This window comes from Thalassophryne amazonica, chromosome 16 (assembly GCF_902500255.1).
Source record: "Thalassophryne amazonica chromosome 16, fThaAma1.1, whole genome shotgun sequence".
NCBI classification, from domain to species: Eukaryota; Metazoa; Chordata; class Actinopteri; order Batrachoidiformes; family Batrachoididae; genus Thalassophryne; species Thalassophryne amazonica.
Window position 1 is genome coordinate 58,356,607 of NC_047118.1, and position 16,160 is coordinate 58,372,766.

Sequence of the window (16,160 nt, forward strand, 5' to 3'; positions counted from 1 at the left end):
ATGAGACCGAATTGTGGCTACCTTTGTTATGAAAAAGTCCAAAAACCTGTTACACTGATCTGTGCTGGTATCGGTGTCGGAGTGTGTGGGAGGTTTGAGGAGAGAGTTGATTGATGAAAATAACTGTTTTGTACCCGTACAGTTTGAAATTTTATGAGAGAAGTATTGGGACCTGGCTGTGGCAAGTGCTCTAGAGTATTGTTTCTGGTGTTCACGGTAAGCCTGTTTGTGTGCGTGTAAGCCACTGGAGACGTATCTGCGCTCCAGGGCGCGACCAGCAATTTTCATTTTTCGGAGCTCTGTTGTGTACCAAGGAGCTGACCTGGAAAAAGTTACGGTTCTTGTTTTGATTGGTGCATGTAACTCGAGGATGTTGTGAAGACTAGAGTTGTAGTGCTGAACTGATTCATTAACTGATGTGAACTGTGTGACTTGTGAAATTTTCTGTATGTCCTGGTTGAAGAGAATGGTGTCAATTGCTTTTAAGTTTCTGAACCGGATTTGACGTTTTGTTTGGAGGTATGTTTCTGCTAATGGCAGTTCCAGGGAGACGGCCTTATGGTCAGAACATGAGGCATGCTATCAAATAGCTAGTAGTCTGGAGAAGACATAACACATGCACATCAGTTGGATGGGGTAGTCTTCTAACTAATAACAATTTTTGGGCCACCTTTCCTCTGTTGTGAGAAATAAATACAAAGACACTGACATCCACAATATTTACTTTTGATAGGAAAAAACTGACTTCACTTGCCACTTAGTTTTACCCTTAATGTATCCAAAAACAAAACACAAATTTATAAGGGGGATGTCTTTATGCATAAAAATATGGCATAACTGCTGCAAATATTATATATGCAGTTTTGCAGATATAGCTACTGATTCACTGTGCTCCGTGATTCACCATGCCCCAGATTCCCCTATTTTTTTGTTTGTTGTACTAAACTCACACGCAAAGCAACAAGGCAAATAGAAGTGTTCTGTGACTCTTTATTGAAATTCCAGCCATACACAGGCGACTGAGCGCACTGAAGTAAAATAAAAGTCTGTAGCAAAGACTGTATCAAATCATTTAGAATGAAACCCACAAGAATTTTAAAGGAGGCGGTCCCTTTTAATTTTGAGCCCGCGGGAAGCCTGAAGCACTACATTTCCCACGATGCATTGCGGCGCCGCGTCTGCGTGACACTGCTGTGGCTCGTGCCCCCGAGCGTCGATCTGCTTCAGCATCCGAGAGGAGCCGGTCGAAGCCAGTAAAACAACAACAAAAAAAAGACGTTAAACCTCTTTAGAAAACATGTAGTCGTGAAATAAGTTGTCGGCATCGGCAGGGCGCGATGAGGGAAGGAAAACATGGCGGGTTGGATGTTGCGCTGCGCCTCTCTGGATGATGTGGACTGTTATTTTGAGAGAAATGATGCGGAATATCTGCCGGTGTGAGTCTTACTAACGCAGAAAATACAAGATGAAGAAGCAGTTCAATCGGATGCGACAGCTCGCCAACCAAACGGTGGGAAGGTAAGCAAGAGCTTTTTCCGTGCGCGGTTCTCACCTGGTCAAATAAAAAAGGGAGGAGAATCCCCCCCGCGCGGCCCCAGCGAAATGTCAATCAGTCAGATGTGATCGATTTTATATGCGATGGGAAACGTAAAGAATATATCATGCAGTCGAGGTATTTTTGAGGCAGAAAGGACATCCGCCCATAGTGCTCCTATATGCGTAATGTCCACACTGCAGCATGCAGGCGCATTGCTCCAATCTGCCCACGGAAAAAATGCATTAAATATAGAAAAGCGCAGCGGAGACAAGTGCCACATTAACACCCGCGTCACTCCTGCAGGATGCATCATTTAACACTCATTTTGTGATTAAACTGTCACCAAACCTGTCTAATCGTGATGCAGGAGGAGAGGGGGCAAAAGGCGCAATGTTTTCAAGCACCTCCGAATTCTGAAGGTCGCATTCCCCCATATGGGAGTTTTCCCAACAACCTCACGTGAATAATATGATTTTCATGTATAAATGTTTTATCTGATCTATTTCACTGGACCAGGAGTCTTCACCACTCTTCTGTCCTCTGTGGTTGGTCCAGATCAGTGGTTTTCTGAAATCCTTCATGATCACTCATCCGACTATACCTCATACACCTACTCACCCTGATCTTCACTGCACAGTGAGGCAGGGCAACGTGTCCATGAAGTTCTCAGATCTCATATCTGATCCAAACTTACAGATCTGACTTTAGATGTTGTCTACAGAATCCATTTTGAACCTTTACTGATCCACAGAGTTCTGGCCCAGATCTGATGCATAACATCCATATGTTTGCCTCATATTTGGTACAGTTAAGATTAGATCCAAAGCATTCATATGTCTGGTCTAAATCTTGCCATAGTGCCCATATTTCTTGCTTAGATATGGTCTCTTGCACACATAGACTTGGTCTTGATCTGAGCCAGTCATGCCCATATTTCTAACTTTGATCTTGTCTCCCGCATAGTCCTGGTGTAGATCTGGTCCATATCTATATGTTTGCGCTGGTTGGTAGCATCTGTAGTTCTGCCCAGATCTGATGCATCATGTCCATATGGCTGGCTTCTGTTTGGTCTCTGGTATCCACAAGCCTGGTCTAGATCTAGTACACAACATCCTTCGGTCTGTTCTAGGTGTGGTCCATTGCATCCATATGCGCACCCTAGGTCTGGTTGATGCCATCTATAGTTCTTTCCCAAATCTGGTACATAGTGTCTAACATGTCTGGCTCATAGCATCTGTATGTCTTCCTTGCATGTGGTCCATAGCATGTACAGGACCAGACTGGATTTGGTCTGTAGTTTCTACAAGTCTGACCTAGATTTGCTCATAGCATCCATGTAACCGTTCTACATCTGGCCTGTATCTTCTATAGGCCCAGTGTTGATCTAATCTGTAGCATCAATAGATCTGGAAGAGGTGTGGGCCATAGGGCTTCTAAGTCTGGCAGAGATCTGTTACATAACTTACAAATGTATGGCCCAGCCTGAGATGATAAAATCCATATCCTGACCACAGCATATATAGATCTAGCATAGATCCGTTCCATAGTGACTGTATGCCTGCACACACCATGAATAGGTGTGTTCTAGCTCTAGTCCATGCTGTCTGTTTATTGCTCAGGTTCTACCCACAACATTGATTTCTGACCCAGTGTTGCTAAAATAATCCATGCACAACAGGCCAATACCAGCACAGATAAGGGTTTGATATCTCAACCACAAGTGGGACAGGTCTGCATCAGATTTTTTTGGAGGGGGGGTAGTGATTTGACCCACATTGAGCCCATATCCTTTTACTCTGAGGATGGCAGAGATATCACCAGGTTGCGTCTTCATTATTGTGGTAAAGTTGGCACAATTATGATGCAGATCTTGAGCCGGACACAGCACATAGTCAGCTGCTGTTTGTGTTCTCTGCTTAGCACTGGGGGTTAGAATCAGGCGATGGAGGGTTGTCATTTTTTTTGAAAGGGAGGTAGGGAGGGTGGGTTGTGCATGTGCTGTTAGTGTTTGGAGTTTCTCACTAGCCTCCACTGCAGCTTCTTTCTACCTTTTTGAAATTGTTTCTGAGTGACTCATGGTGTGTAGGTGTGACTCTGAATGTGTGTCAGCACTTTAAATGAGCAGAGGAGCAGTTCTTCTTCACGTGTACATGCATGTGTGTCCACTTCCTCGACCTCCAGCCTAGGTTGATATCCTTGTCTGATTGTTTGGACTTCATGCCAGTATTTCTTTTTGATATGGAAAGAAGCATTTTGATGACAGGTGCCTGAGTACTGTTAGTCCTGCTGACTGTCGTTAAGTGCAGTATGTTAAATCTGAAAGCATACAGATTATAGGTAGTTTTGAATTTATTGCATATTGAATTTGGAGTGATGAGGCAGTCACTGTGGGATGTGGTCCGTGTCAGTAGCCAGCAGCTGAGTGAAGAATCAAGAGTGTGTGGCTTTGTGATGGTACATTTCTGACAACATAATCCAGCACATAGGTGCCTCGTTGTTGAGTACTTCAGTGGCTGGAAAAGGCCACAGACATGCCCACATGTTGGCTGAAGTAGATGGATGGTTACGTTTGAGAGGTGGGGATGGACCCATTGTCTGTCTGGGGGTTCCCATCAAGGAACAAAGGCAGTTTGTTGGTGTTGTGGATGTGGAAAAGATGCAGCACCAACATATGGTCCCACACCTGACCTGACCAGACCTGATCCGACCCTCATGCTGGAGGGGTACTGTCAACAAATCTGCTGTCCATCTGTATGTGTATCCCTCATTTTCCATATACAGTATGTGCCAGAAAGTGGATGAACTGATCACCTTGAACATTTTCAGCGCATACGAGGTCTGTTAGAAAAGTATCCAACCTTATTATTTTTTTCAAAAACCATATGGATTTGAATCACGTGTGATTACATCAGACATGCTTGAACCCTCGTGGGCATGCGAGAGTTTTTTCACGCCTGTCGGTTACGTCATTCGCCTGTGGGCAGTCTTTGAGTGAGGAGTGGCCCACCCTCTCGTCAATTTTTTCATTGTTTAGGAATGGCTCAGAGACTGCTGCTTTGTTTGATCAAAATTTTTTCAAAAACTGTAAGGCACAACTGAGTGGACACCATTCGATAAATTCAGCTGGTTTTTGGTGAAAATTTTAACGGCTGATGAGAGATTTTGGCGTGTAAGTGTCGCTTTAAGGACGGCCCACGGCGCCTGACGGTGATCTGTGCTCTGAGGCGGCATCGTCTGGCTGTTTCAAGCTGCAAACTTCCACATTTCAGGCTCTGTTCGCATGTCGGGCCGGACCCGACCACAGGGGGTCGCAACAGGAAAAACACCTCCATTGGAAACCTTAACGGACAAGTTGGAACATGCCCAAGCTCTTAAACAATTTCTCAGATACTCACTTGTTGAAAGCCATCAAAAGCCACCTGAATTTTACAAATGGTTTTCAACACGGAGGTGTTTTTCCTGTCGCGGCGCAGACGGATTTGCGTCGTCGTCACGGAACTGACTCGGCGAATTTGCCCGCACGTTCTTTCATTACAAAATCTCCTTTAACAGTGGAATGTCCTCATAAACTCCTCATGCCGACTTCTTCTCAAAGTTTTCTGTTCTCTGACGACGACCGAAAACCAGCAGAATTTCTCGAATAGTGTCCACTCGGATATCCCTCGCAGGTCCTGAAAAAATTTTGATAAAGCAACGCGCGCCGTCTCCAGCAGCGTCTCAGACAAAGGATTTCAGCCGAGAGGGCTGGACCAGTGTTCACTCAAAGCCTGCCCACAGGCGAATGACGTCACCGACACGCGTGAAAAAACTCATGCATGCGCACGAGGGTTCAAGCATGTCTGGTGTAATCTCACGTGATTCAAATCCATATAGTTTTTTTGTTTTTTTTTTATAAAACTGCCGGTTAGTTTTCTAATAGACCTCCTATTTGTGCTGGGTTTGAATGAAAGCCTAGGCCCAGTTGGATCTTCAGCATAGTTATGATGGACATTCTAATTAGAGCCTGACCAATATGGGTTTTTTTTGGGGGGGGGTGGGGGCACAGATACTGATATTAGGAAGTAAAACATTTATGAAATCGATATATCTGCTGATATATGCATTAAAAAATGGCAATGATTCCTAACATTTCATTATCAAAACCTTACGATAAAGTTTGAAACTTAATGTTTTACAATTTAAACATGAACTTTAATATACGTAAATAAGTATAATGTAACCAGCAACCAACAATCATTTGTCATGCTCTTTTCACTCGGATTGGCAGTTGTCAGCATTAAAATAGTTATCTTGTCTACTTTGGCTCTGCCTAGCTGGCAGCATGTCAACGACTTGTTTCTTATCGCTGTAAAAATGTCCACTCTTATTGAAAATCTAATTTACTGCCAATTAAGTTCTTACATAAAAAGATTTTGATCTGGTGTCATTGGTCCATAAACAACAGTGAAAAGAAAAGGAAAAATACTTCTGTAAGAAGTAATGGAAAATGAATGGCAACTGGTCACTTTTCCCCTGTTTCTTGTAGCTAATGTAGCCAAGGGGTGATGGGGTCCCTGACATGCATCACTGCACTGTAAACAATGCAATTGGATCACCCTCTGCTGGAGAAACTGCATAATGGTACCATTTCTAATTGCGAAAATGTTTTTTCTGCAGTGTTTATTGAATAAAATAAAAGTTTTAAAAGTTAAAAGTTGTCCGCAAAAATAATATTATAGGTCAACTGATGTATTGGTTCATTCTGCCTAATTCTTATTTTTGCAAGGATTTTGTCATTTGACTTTTTCACAACTGTTTTCAGGCCATTCCCTCACTCATTTGAAGTGCCCACCCCAGGTCTAAAACATTCCTATTCAGGATCCACATTGCTTCAGGTTCACCATCATTCACATAAGACCAGCTGACCCTCACGTATGTCAGATGCTCTCTGTGATTTCTCATTACCTCATTTGCTTGTGGTCACTATGTGTACCGGCTGCCACAGCTGTGCTCTGTGAGAATAATATTCTGAAGCTGACAGCTAATAATGAGCTACAATATTCCCCCGGAACGATCCTGCTCTCCTACTCATGGTTCCAACTGTTCAAAGTAGTCCAGTCAGTCTCAAACCCTCAAGTTATAGCTGCATACTCAGGTGTCTTACTGCTGCAGGGCAGCAGATTTCTTTGAACAGTGGATCCGGGTAACCGATCTGACCCGCTTATGACCTTGTGTTGTGTCACAGTTGAGATGACAGCAAAGTGCCACTTTAATTTTCAGTTTATTTAATTTATATAGTGCCAAATCACAAAAAAGCTGCCTCAAGGAGCTTCACATGAGTAAAGTCTAAGCTTACCAACCCCTAGAGCAAGCACACAGATGACGGTGGTAAGGAAAAACTCCCTCTGATGTTGAGGAAGAAACCTCAAGCAGACCAGACTCAGAGGGGTGACCTACTGCTTAGGCCATTCTAACAATTACAAGGTTTTTACAAAGTTTTTACCAAGCTGAAAAACAGGAACCAGAAAAACCAGAATAGCAAACAAAAACAATTTTTTTTTTCTGACAGCTGCTTTTGGTAGTTAGAAAATCATCTGAGATTTGTGATATTGTTAGAAAAATCAAAGTACTGCATTGACATTAGAGTGCAAACTTGAGATAAGGTTAAACAGTGCCAGATGTGCATCTCATGTATGTGCATCCATATATTCATATTGTATTAATGGGCAACAGTTGGTTAGCTCACCCAAAATCTTGGTGCAATGTGCTGGTGCTGTGTGGTGTTGTATCCGCCAGAGTGGAGCTCCTTTGGGTCCTGGTTGGCAACCACTTAGACAGACATCCCCACCTCCCTACAGTAACCATGTATCTGCTGCAGCCAGGTGGTACAAGGGCACCCCCTTGGCCTTTTCCATTTGCTGGGATCTCCAGTATTGAGGCACCATGCAGGATCGTGGCCGGGGTGTGCACCACATGGACATAATATCGTACTACACCTCATTGGAGTCTCTCCAAGTAACTGTTTGTTTGACACAATGTCTAACCAGAGGAAGTGGACTGTATTACTGTATCACTAAAATCACTTTCCATGGGTGCTTGCGTAAAAGAGAAGCCTTGTGTCTGTGTGATGAATTTATTAAAGAGAGTTTAACTTGAAAGCTGCAACATTACACGTCTGTAAAGGAGTGGCCCCGGCCTCAACTTTATCTAAATTCTGGGTCTTTTAGTGAAGCTTAGGGCTAGTGGCCGGTGATCACCTTAGTATTTTTTCTGTTTTTCTTGTTGCTTAATGCTGACAAATTACACTGTATTTGTCTTTCTGATGCTTGATTCTGTTTGGTTTTTTTTCTTTTCTCTCTGTTTGAGGTGCAGCTCCATCCAGAGATGGGTGTGGTATCTGTTCCTGAAACCCTCCTGTCCTGTGCACTGGCAACATTTCCTGTATGTTTGTTTTGTGAATTGTTTCGTAATTTATGTCTGTAGCATGGCCCAAGCAGAGGGTCACCCCTTTGAGTCTGGTCTGCTTGAGGTTTCTTCCTCAGGGGGAGTTTTTCCTTACCACTGTTGCTCTGGGGGTTGGTAAGGTTAGACCTTGCTTGTGTGAAGCGCCTTGAGGCAACTCTGTTGTGATTTGGTGCTATATAAATGAAAATAAATTGAAATTGAAATTGTATATGCTCCACACTGACAACACAGAAGCTCCAGCACCAAGTTTCCATCTGCTCCCATTTAAACAGACTGAAATAATGCATTTGGCATCAGTCTGTAAGTGACCTGAAAATGCAACATCTTACAAATAAAATCGGGTCAATGTTCTGAACACGTTAAAATTTAGAGCAAGCTTCATTACTTCCTTTTGAAATCAAACTCTTTCTACGTAGTCCATGAGCCAAGCAGGTTTTCGGTACCAAATAAGGCTGACGTGCCCAACCAGTCGATGACAGTCAACTGGTTGATCACCGACCGAGTTCCAGTCGATCGCATGACACTGGTGCTGTGACGGACAGTGGTGCTATAATGGATTGATGCAAAATGTGGCAGCATTGCACCAATAAGGATGCCGGCTGCTGTTAAACACCATAAAAGAAGAAGGCAGCTCTTCGATTTCCTTCTTCTTCTTTGATGGTGCAGGATGCAGAGGAGAAAAAATGAAAAGGAGAAAAAACATTTTTGTAACAACATAACAGCTTAAAGAGCCGAAATAAGTTACACTGTGGACAAAAACAGAATGTAAACAGTTGAAAAGTCAGCATTTTTATTAATTTATTTTTTTTGTGCATTTGTTGTGTTTGTGAACAAAAATAGTGAGCCGTTAGCTCAGTTAAACTGACTATTAATTCTGTGATTTACTGCTTTTATTAAAGATGATGACCGTGTTTGGGATTTTATTTATTTAGTTTTTCATGTGTTCATTTTGTGTAATGTTTATGAAAGCAACAGGGGCAATTTACTGCCTTTGATAAAGATGACCGTGTTTGGGGTTTTATTTTTTATTTATTATTTTTCGTTATTCCGTGTGCAACTGGGGGTCTGCTGCACACAGATGTTAGGTGGTTCAGCAGAGGTAAATTTCTGGAACGGTTTTCTGAATTGTTGCCCGAAATTAAAGAATTTGTGAAATGTTCAAACCATGCTGAATATGCACAGCATTTGGATTTAGCCTTTCTTATGTCTTGCCTCCTCTCAGTGCCAGAAATCCCACTAAGGTAGGGATAACTTTTCCAACTTTAATTAGGTGTTATGTAATTTGAGTATTTTGTTGTTGTGTTTTTACAGGCCAGTCCTAGGCCTACTTGTGCTTATTCTTTGCACCATGCACAAATGCTTCAATAATGCATTACGTTTGTTAAAACTTTATCGTAGGGGAGGTGATGGTCTCGTGGTTAAGGCGTTGGGCTTGAGACCAGAAGATCCTCGGTTCAAATCCCAGCCTGATTGGAAAATCATTAAGGGCCCTTGGGCAAGGTCTTTAATCCCCTATTGCTCCCGGTGTGTAGTGAGCACCTTGCATGGCAGCACCCTGACTTCGGGGTGAATGTGAGGCATTATTTGCAAAGCGCTTTGAGCATCTGAAGCAGATGGAAAAGCGCTGTATAAATGCAGTCCATTTACCATTTATCTTTGTGTCAGGAAATTGTGTTATTATATTGGTGCACAATAAATTGCAGCTACGCTATGGCTTGGTAGATCTTGATACACTGTCGACTTTAAAAGTAGATCTCTGTTCAAAAAAAGGTTGGGCACCCATGACATAAGGGGACTAAACGACACTTACAATCCATCTTTAGTGTACCATGGCCTTCACAAAAATGGACTGTGGCCATCCCAGGCTGGTAGTTATAGCCAGGTAGGGGTCAATGAAGGATTACACAGGGGTCAACCTTTAAAAATGCTCCAATCATAAAGATTCCAAAAAGGTATAGTTTGGGCAATCCATGACTGGATGTTAATGGGGTAAAAATATTAAAAATGGTGACTTAGATCAGTTTCAGTGTGTACAGGGGTCAAAAGTTAAAGTTGCTCCAATTTAGGTAAAAAGTGATGCAAATTATTGGTTGGGTTAATAGGGTTTAAAGAAAATTAATAATTTGCCCGATGTGTCATGCTTAGTTATGTTACGGGGTAACATATGTCACATGTCGTAGAATCCAATGGACATTGACCTTGTTTGACCTTTACTTTGGAGCCCAAACATTCAACACAGTCAAAACTATTCCATTAATTAATCCTATTAGCTCAATCAGTAATTTGTATCACTTTTTTACCAAAACTGGAGCAACTTTAAATTTGACCCCTGTATAACCTGAAATTGACATTTGTTGCCATTTTTGCTATTTTTACCCCATAACTCCTTAACATTTGGTCGCAGATAGTCCAAACTTTTCCTTTCTGTAATCTTTGTGATAGTTGTCAATATGTTTGGAGTATTTTAAAATTTTGACCCCTGTGTAATCCTTCATTAACCCCAACCTGGTTATAGCAACCACCCTTGCATGATCACCATACATTTTGTGTAGGCTATCATATACAGTACTGAGGCTGAATCGCAACTGTTTAGTCCCATTAACTGGTACCAGTTAGGTCAAAAATGGCTTCTGGCTGAATGTGCACTGCATTACTTGATGGGTGTCTTTCACCATGTGCTCTGTCACACGATGTGGATTGAAGGTCTGCTTTCAGTGGGAAGTGTGCAATCACGTGGGCTTTGTCAGCATCTCTCTGACTCTCCAGAGCTGCTGCTGCAAATGCTGCCTACATTAAGGTCATGTGATCACAGGTTTACCCAATACCACTGTGGAGGAAAACTTCACGTTGCGCAGCCGTGCATGCACTGTAGCTGCACAGAAACATGCTGTATGGGGCAGCAGGAACGGACATTACATCGGAATAGATTTTGTTCTTTCTTGTTTTAACACTTTGCACTCTGCAGTGCTAATGCAAATTCTTCAGCCAGTGCTTTTGGTGCTGGAAATTCGCATTTGACTATTTTTATGTGACACTTCAATGGATCGCAATTAAATTTCGACGCTCTCACTCAACAACCTGGGAGAAGATTAGTTTATTTTCAGCAGCTCTCACCCTCCACTTCTCCTGACCCTGTTTTCTATTCCCAGCTTACTGCCATATCAAGGTCTGGGCCCATTTGGTGGAACAGTCCGTGATTAGAGTGTCTTAAATTTTGTTGTGCCTTTTACAGTTATGTACATTTTGCATGACAGAAAATAAGAATGAGAAGCACAGCCTCCCAATAAACCATCTCTTACCCACAATCCCCTTTCTCTACCCAGTGTGGCTACATATAAAACACTAATAGTGCTGGTGTAATAGCGTTCTTCACGCTTGTGCCTTCAGGGTAGGCTTCAGCTCACCACTTGAGACCATCAGAAAATGGCAGCCGTTTGCATCTTGGCAGATGACTTGTGAATTTTTTTCTCTCTCCCTCGTTTGCTCACACTTTCTGTTTTTGCCTCTGCTGGCGATAGAAGCGCGGAATGTGTGTCACATATGAAGTAGCACACTGTCCTCCTGTAAATGTAGAATTTCAAAAAGGAATCACCCACTGCGGCGGTGCAGACCCTCAGACCTCTGCTTCCCTCAAGAAGATGCCATTGTCACCTCCTCTTCAGGAAGATTGCTCCTGATTAGTGTGATGCTGATGGTAACAGGTCTACCCATCAGATCCAGATGTCTTATTTGATCTGGGTTCTTAGTTGTTGGATCAGAATGACAGGTGGATGGTGTTCCACGCACGGATAAAACACAAACATTTAGCAGTTTACTCTGTCTTTGTCTTTATGTCACAAATATTGCAATTATTATAGTACTTGCACATGTTTGTATAATTAAGTGTGGGTAATGGGATCTCATTAGTCCATGAGCCAGTCATCAGTTTTGACCTAATCGGTACCACTTAAGGCGATGAAACAACACTTAGAATCCAGCCTCAGTGTACCATGGCCTAAACAAAAATGTATGACAGCCATTCCAGGGTGGCAGCTGTAGCCAGCTCGGGGTCAGTGATAGGGATGGGTATTGATAAGGTTTTATCGATATCGATGCCATTATCGATTCTGCGTATCGATCTGATTCCTTATCGATTCCCTTATTGACAGCTCGTGAATTTTGTACTAAAAGTAGGCTTTACAGGTTTTCTATGTATTTCCTTGAGTCTTAAAGTAAATAAATATGAAATTAGTCACTGTATCCTTGATCTCTGGACATAAATAAAAATAAACAAACTGTGTTTCGCTTTGAAGTTATTAATTCAGACTGAATTCTATCGTTCTATCTTGACTTGTCAGAGAGCCGCGCAACGTTTGGAGCTGTGTGAACAGAACAGAGGATGATTCTCGTTTCTTTCTCGCAACAAGACAGGAGTCCCAGTTAGTAACTTTAATCCGCACAAAAGTGAATCACAACTCATATTCAGGGATGAAAGTAGTGAATAACAAAAAAAGCTGAAACCCAAAATTATCCCCCAACACCACCTGCACAAAAATGTTTGAATTCTAGAAGCTCTGAAATGCAATCTGGGACTATTCCAGACAATAAACTGGAGTGAGTGCTGAATCCATTTAGGTGAGAAAAAAAAATACAACTTTCCTTATTCAAATTCATTCCAGTAGTATTCTGCTCTTACTAGGATGCAGCAGTTTGGCAGATAGTTCTGGAGGAAATCACTGAACAAACTGAAAATATGGTTTGACCGAAACAAACTGTCATTAAACTTAAATAAGACAGGGATGAAATGGAGGTGTGAGAGTCACTAGGTGTTCACAGGAAACATTTATTTCTGTATATATTTATTTATTTATGTTAGTTACTATTATATATTTTCTGTTGTGTTTCTATTCAGGTTCTTTTTGTCTCTTTCTCTAAAATTGTATATAATAATCATTAGATTATTAATATATAAGCAAAAATAAATTTAAGGAATATTACAATTTGAAAACAAATGTACCCGAACGTGATGACGGCTGCAATTGCTAAATGCTAACTTTTAACATTGAAAATGCCATAGACATGCTAACGTGTTAGCATCGCTCCCGTTTTTAAGTTTTAAAATACATCTATCAACTGTTTCAGAAGACCATAACAGGTCGGTTTAACATAGAAAAGGTAAATAATACTCACAGACGTATGCTCTTTATGGTTTTAGCGGGGGAAAATTAAGCGAAATAAATAAATAAATGAAGCAATCGACTGAAGCATTGCTTCAGTCTGCGAACCACGCTTCGATTGGTTCAAGGTTCAAAGCAAAGCCGCGCTGCAGAAAAGTTGATTAAGGACCCGCTGCAGGGTCTGTAATCAATGTAGAGAAATGATCATTTTCCTGACAAACACCTGCCAAAACAACGGCCACTCTGAAGGACCAATAACAGAATCGTTAAGCACAAAGCTTATTGATGTCGGTGGATCGAATCATTTCTTAACAATACCCGAAAGGAACCGGTTCTCGATACCCATCCCTAGTCAGTGAAGAGTTACACAGGGGTCAAAATTTAAAAATGCTCCAATCATGTTGAAAACTGTACCACATTATTTGTCTGATCATAATGATTCCAAAAAATTATAGTTTAGCCTATCGCTGACTGAATGTTTTGGGGTAAAAACAGCAAAACTGTCAAACAAGGTCAACGTCCATTGGTTTGTATGACATGTGACATATGTTACCCTGTAACATGATAACTAACCATGACACATGATGCAAACTATTCCTTTTTAGAACCCTATTAACCCAAACAATAATTTGCGTCACTTCTTACCAAAATTGGAGCAACTTTAACTTTTGACCCCAGTACAAACTGAAACTGACATTTGTTACCATTTTTGCTGTTTTTAATCCCATAACTCTACAACATTCAGTCATAGATAGTCCAAATTATACCTTATTGGAATCTTTATGATCAGATAAATGATGTGATATAGTTTTCAATATGATTGGAGCATTTTTAAATTTTAACCCGTGTGTAATTCTTCATTGACCCCTACCTGGTTATAGCTAGCTGCCACCCTGGGATGGCTGTCATACATTTTTGTGTAGGCCATGGTACACTGAGGCTGGATTCTAAGTGTCGTTTTGTCACCCTAAGTGGTTCCAAAAGCCTGCTTGGCCCATGGACTATATGGATTTCTGCATTTTTGAACAGATTGATTGCCAACACTGCCACCCAGTGACATGTTAATGGCCATTCATAACTGTGAAGACAGAAGGAATGTTGCTGGTGCACGTCTGGATACTGGCAGATGGAGAAGCTTATACCAACTCTAAAACATAAGACTGGAATGGAGGAGGAACTTGAACAGTAGCAAGAGAGTCATATGCGAGGGTCAGCTGTAAAGTTCTGCCTCCTACGTGATTATTTCAATAAGAAGCAAGATCCTGGCAGGAGTGTCATATCTGCTGACAGCACACAGTGCCATTACTTTTCCGGGTAGCCATCTTCCCTTTCCACACACTTACACCAGTGCCAGTCAAGAAATGGGATGTCTTCTCTGAACACCAGCAGCACACAGCTGCTTGCACTTCTGCGTCATTTGTGTGACGTGTCCCCTTCAGGAGATCTTTCATCGTGGGGAAAAAGGACCCTCATATAATTGTGTATGCTGACATGTTTTAAAGATCATCCTGAACTCCCAAACTAATGTAATCGTCACAAGATTATATACAGTCATCATGGATATGAATGCCAACGCAATGTTCAGTCTTGGCCTTTAGACACCATAACACCCTTTTTTTCCTGGTCTTGGCCTTGGATACATTGGCCAATTGCTTTGATGATGAATGCCATGGCCTTGAATGTTCAAAGTCTTGGTTTAATTGAAAAATTTCAGGTGCATTTCAAAAAGTAAATGGAATAATAAAAGTGGACTATCTCAGAATTCTTCAGCAAATCCTCAAACCATCAGCTAGATGTTGAAACTTGGACAGCTCAGGGTATCCCAGGTGGACAGTGACCCCAAGCGCACATCAAAGCTGGCTGTTGAATGGATAAAGGAAGCCAACATTAAGGTTCTGGAATGGCATTCCCAAGGTCCTGATGTCAGCCCAATCAGAAATATCTTGCATGTGCCTAAAAGTTGGGTTAGTTCCAGGAAACCAACATATTGAATTGATCTTTACCAATTATGTCCGGAGAAATGGTCAAATATCCAACCAAAATTTTTCCAGAAGCTTGTTGATGTCACAAGTGTCTGGTCATGATGAACCTTGCTAGGGGACATTCAACCAAATATTAGGTGTGCTGTATGTATATTTTTTGGAAGCTCTCTATAATTCTGATCCTGTTGAGTTCAGAAAACCAAAAATATTTTTTTTTTTCTGTTAAAAATGCAAGTTGTTCAATCATTTGGCTGAAGAAAAAGTTAAAAGTAGTCAGGGATGCTCAGTGCTGCCATGGCATTCATGTCCATAATGAGCGGACGTAAACATCCGACCACAACTGCATTTTCATACAATGAAGTTGCAATTTTGGTCTGCATTAATATCAAAGTTTATGTACCTATGCTTGAAGGAAATTTGCACATTTAATGTGTACGTACACAAATTATCCTCTGGTTTAATGCTGACAAAGAAAAAAAATAGATTACAAATGGTAACAAATGATAATGAACCAGCAGAATGTCCATTCCGAGCAGAACTACACATGTATCTCGCGGAGAGGACGTGCGCTGTACTTGAAAAGAGCATATGGCAGCTGAAAGGTAACTTGAGACGTCGGAGGAAAAACTTGCTGCATGCTAATGTGACTCTTCTTCTCTCTCCTGCTCCAACACCTGACTACCTCGATTGTCTGTCTTGGCAAATAAAAATGGCACTCAAAGCGAGCGGCCTTCACAGTGCACTTCATGCCATGCTGCTCTTCTGCTCACACGCTTACAGTGGCAAAAAAAAAAGTATATGAACCCGTGAGCTATTAATATTTGAACAGCATAAAGGTTCTGTCTTGGAGAAATTTCTAAAATGATGGCCTCTAAATTCACAGTGAATACTCGTCTCTACAACATGACATAAAAAAAAAAAAATATATATATATATATATATATATATATATATATATATATATATATATATATAAAAGTCAAAATGATGGCTTGCACAAGTGATGGCACCCTTTAGTGAACCACATGTAAGTCATCACTT

The 16,160-nt window shown here is 41.4% G+C and overlaps 1 protein-coding gene across 10 annotated transcripts in view; it reads left to right on the top strand.

Moving 5' to 3' along the window:
- The first annotated feature begins 1,180 nt into the window (after positions 1-1,180).
- si:ch211-114m9.1 (rho GTPase-activating protein 44) overlaps positions 1,181-16,160 on the top strand; it is a 133,519-nt gene continuing 118,539 nt past the window's right edge. For 5 of the 10 annotated variants that reach the window (XM_034189705.1, XM_034189713.1, XM_034189707.1 and 2 more), the window contains exon 1: positions 1,182-1,518. In XM_034189705.1, the coding sequence (XP_034045596.1) occupies positions 1,466-1,518 (53 nt within the window). In that variant the 5' untranslated portion in view covers positions 1,182-1,465. Of the gene's footprint in view, positions 1,519-16,160 lie in introns of all 10 variants that reach the window. The other 5 variants (XM_034189708.1, XM_034189710.1, XM_034189715.1 and 2 more) reach the window with 2 other exon arrangements.